The sequence below is a fragment of the Priapulus caudatus genome, unplaced genomic scaffold (genome assembly GCF_000485595.1).
Source record: "Priapulus caudatus unplaced genomic scaffold, Priapulus_caudatus-5.0.1 Scaffold1612, whole genome shotgun sequence".
NCBI classification, from domain to species: domain Eukaryota; kingdom Metazoa; phylum Priapulida; class Priapulimorpha; order Priapulimorphida; family Priapulidae; genus Priapulus; species Priapulus caudatus.
Genome location: NW_014578673.1, coordinates 60,626 through 62,690, shown reverse-complemented (window position 1 = coordinate 62,690; position 2,065 = coordinate 60,626). Strand labels below are relative to the sequence as shown.

Here is a 2,065-nt window from a genome sequence, read left to right as displayed (position 1 = left end):
ACGAGATTGAGAGAGATCTTGAGAGAGAGACTGAGAGATGACGCAGATTGATGAGAGAGAGAGAGATGCAGATGATGTCAGAGAGAGAAAAGAGAGGCAGAGATGAGAGACCTGGCGACCGACGATGAGAAGCAAGACGATTGAGAGAGAGAGAAAGTGAGAAGAGAGCACTATGAGAATGAGAAAGTCAGAGCGAATGATGAGAATGACCAGACAGTACCCAATGCCGACAGACAGACAGACAGACAGACAATGATAGAAAGATTGTATATGTGCCAGATGGCACACTTAGTCGGCTGACAAGCGATCGAATGAGTGCTCTTCTAACACTACGCTCACTCACTAACGCTCGCCGAGGAAATCAATTTCTCTTCGCATCGGCAGCCTGAGACATGTTCGCCGTGATTACGGAGGAGGACGGGAACGAGCAGTGGTGCGAGGGCGGGGCGCGTAAGGTTTGCCTCGGTGTTTGTGAGCGGTGGGAGTTTGGATGGGTGCAAACGTTTCAGCAATAGGTGGGGGGGGCACTCGGGGAAGGAAGGGTGGGCGGAACACGTGCCTAGTGGCGCCCCTACGTGGCCCGCCCCAGTTAGTGATGCCACTCCTCGCATGGTACCCTAGTGTAGTGCCCTGTGTGTGTGGCGCCCCCGGGTGGTGCGGCCGCCGCTCGTTTAAACTCGTAGGCCGTTAAATTTGACTTTACAGTCTCACGAATTTTCTCTTATCTCTTATCTGCCTCGCATTTTCATTTTTCCCTCTCCCCCCACTTCATCGCCTCCCACCTTCCGCCTGCTCTATTGCTCCGCCCTCCGTGTAAAATTTTGTTTTTTGAAAAAAAATTGCCATTTATTTTACATTTAATACGTAAGTAACTAACCGGGACTAAACGGTATCCAATTAAAATTCCTGCATAGAATTTGCGTTTCATCAACTAGTTAAAATTCCTAAGAAACTCTTGCGACGATTTTTATATTAATGTCCACATTAATGTCGTTGCTATGGGCTATGTATGAGTCACGCCAGCTGTATTTCACAGTCGAACAATAATAGGCTCAAAACACGAAGGTATAATGCCTCATCAATCATTAACCATAAAAAGTGCTGAGCAGAATTACTTATATTTTGTGAAAATTAGTGGAAATATTTTTTTTTATTTTTTACTATTTTACCGGTGTACGTAATCACTTTTCAAGTCCAGCGGGTCGCTGAGTGATGAGCTATTGAAGATGGCGCGGGCCGGCTGTCGCTCACTCTGTTAAATTGCATCGCCTGAGTGCTGCTGTGAAATAGTAACGTAACTGAAAACCTATCGTCGTTTACGGTGTTGAGACAGACAGTGAGGCACGTGGGCGAGAAGAGGGGGTGGATGGGGGGAGAAGAGCCCGGGGAGAGGCGGCCGGAAGAGAGAGGGGGTGCAGAGGGGGGCAGAGAGGCGAGAGAATGTGAATACTCTCTTCGCTCTCCTCTCTCCTCTCCTCTCTTCTCTCCTCGTCTCTCTTCTCTTCACTCTCTCTCTCTTCTCTCTCTCTCTCTTTCGGTCTCTCTTGCTTGCCCGCGCTGTCGTCTCACTCTCTGTCTCTCTTTCTCTCTCTCTCTCTCACTCGCTCTCTCTCGCTCTCTGTCTCTCTCTATATCACTCTCTTTCTCTCTCTCTCTCTCGCTCTCTCTCGTCCCCCCCCCCCTCGATATACATATCTTCCATTTCTATTCATCTCTCAGCCCGACGTCTATTCTTGGTCGGTAGATTCTGCTGTGCAGTACTGTCATCATCGTTGTCGTCAACGTTAACTGATAGTTGAGGATCAGCCAGTGCAGATCAACCATCCCCTCCTCTTCCTCCCCTCTTCCTTCCCTCCTCTTCCTTCCTTCCTCTTCCTCCTCTCCTCTTCCTTTCCTCTTCTTCTTACCCTTCTCTTCCTCCCCTCTTCCTTCCCTCCTCTTCCTCCTCTCTTCTTCCTCCCCTCCTCTTCCTCCCCTTTTCTTCCTCCCCTCCTCTTCCTCCCCTCTTCCTCTTCTCCTCTTCCTCCCCTCTTCCTCTTCTCCTCTTCCTCCCCTCCTCTTCCTC

At 49.5% G+C, this 2,065-nt stretch overlaps 1 protein-coding gene across 1 annotated transcript in view; it reads left to right on the top strand.

Moving 5' to 3' along the window:
- The first annotated feature begins 392 nt into the window (after positions 1-392).
- LOC106817157 (calcium uniporter protein, mitochondrial-like) overlaps positions 393-2,065 on the top strand; it is an 8,955-nt gene continuing 7,282 nt past the window's right edge. Inside the window, exon 1 of the mRNA XM_014821808.1 lies at positions 393-455. Within this exon, the coding sequence (XP_014677294.1) occupies positions 393-455 (63 nt within the window). The remainder of the gene's footprint in view (positions 456-2,065) is intronic.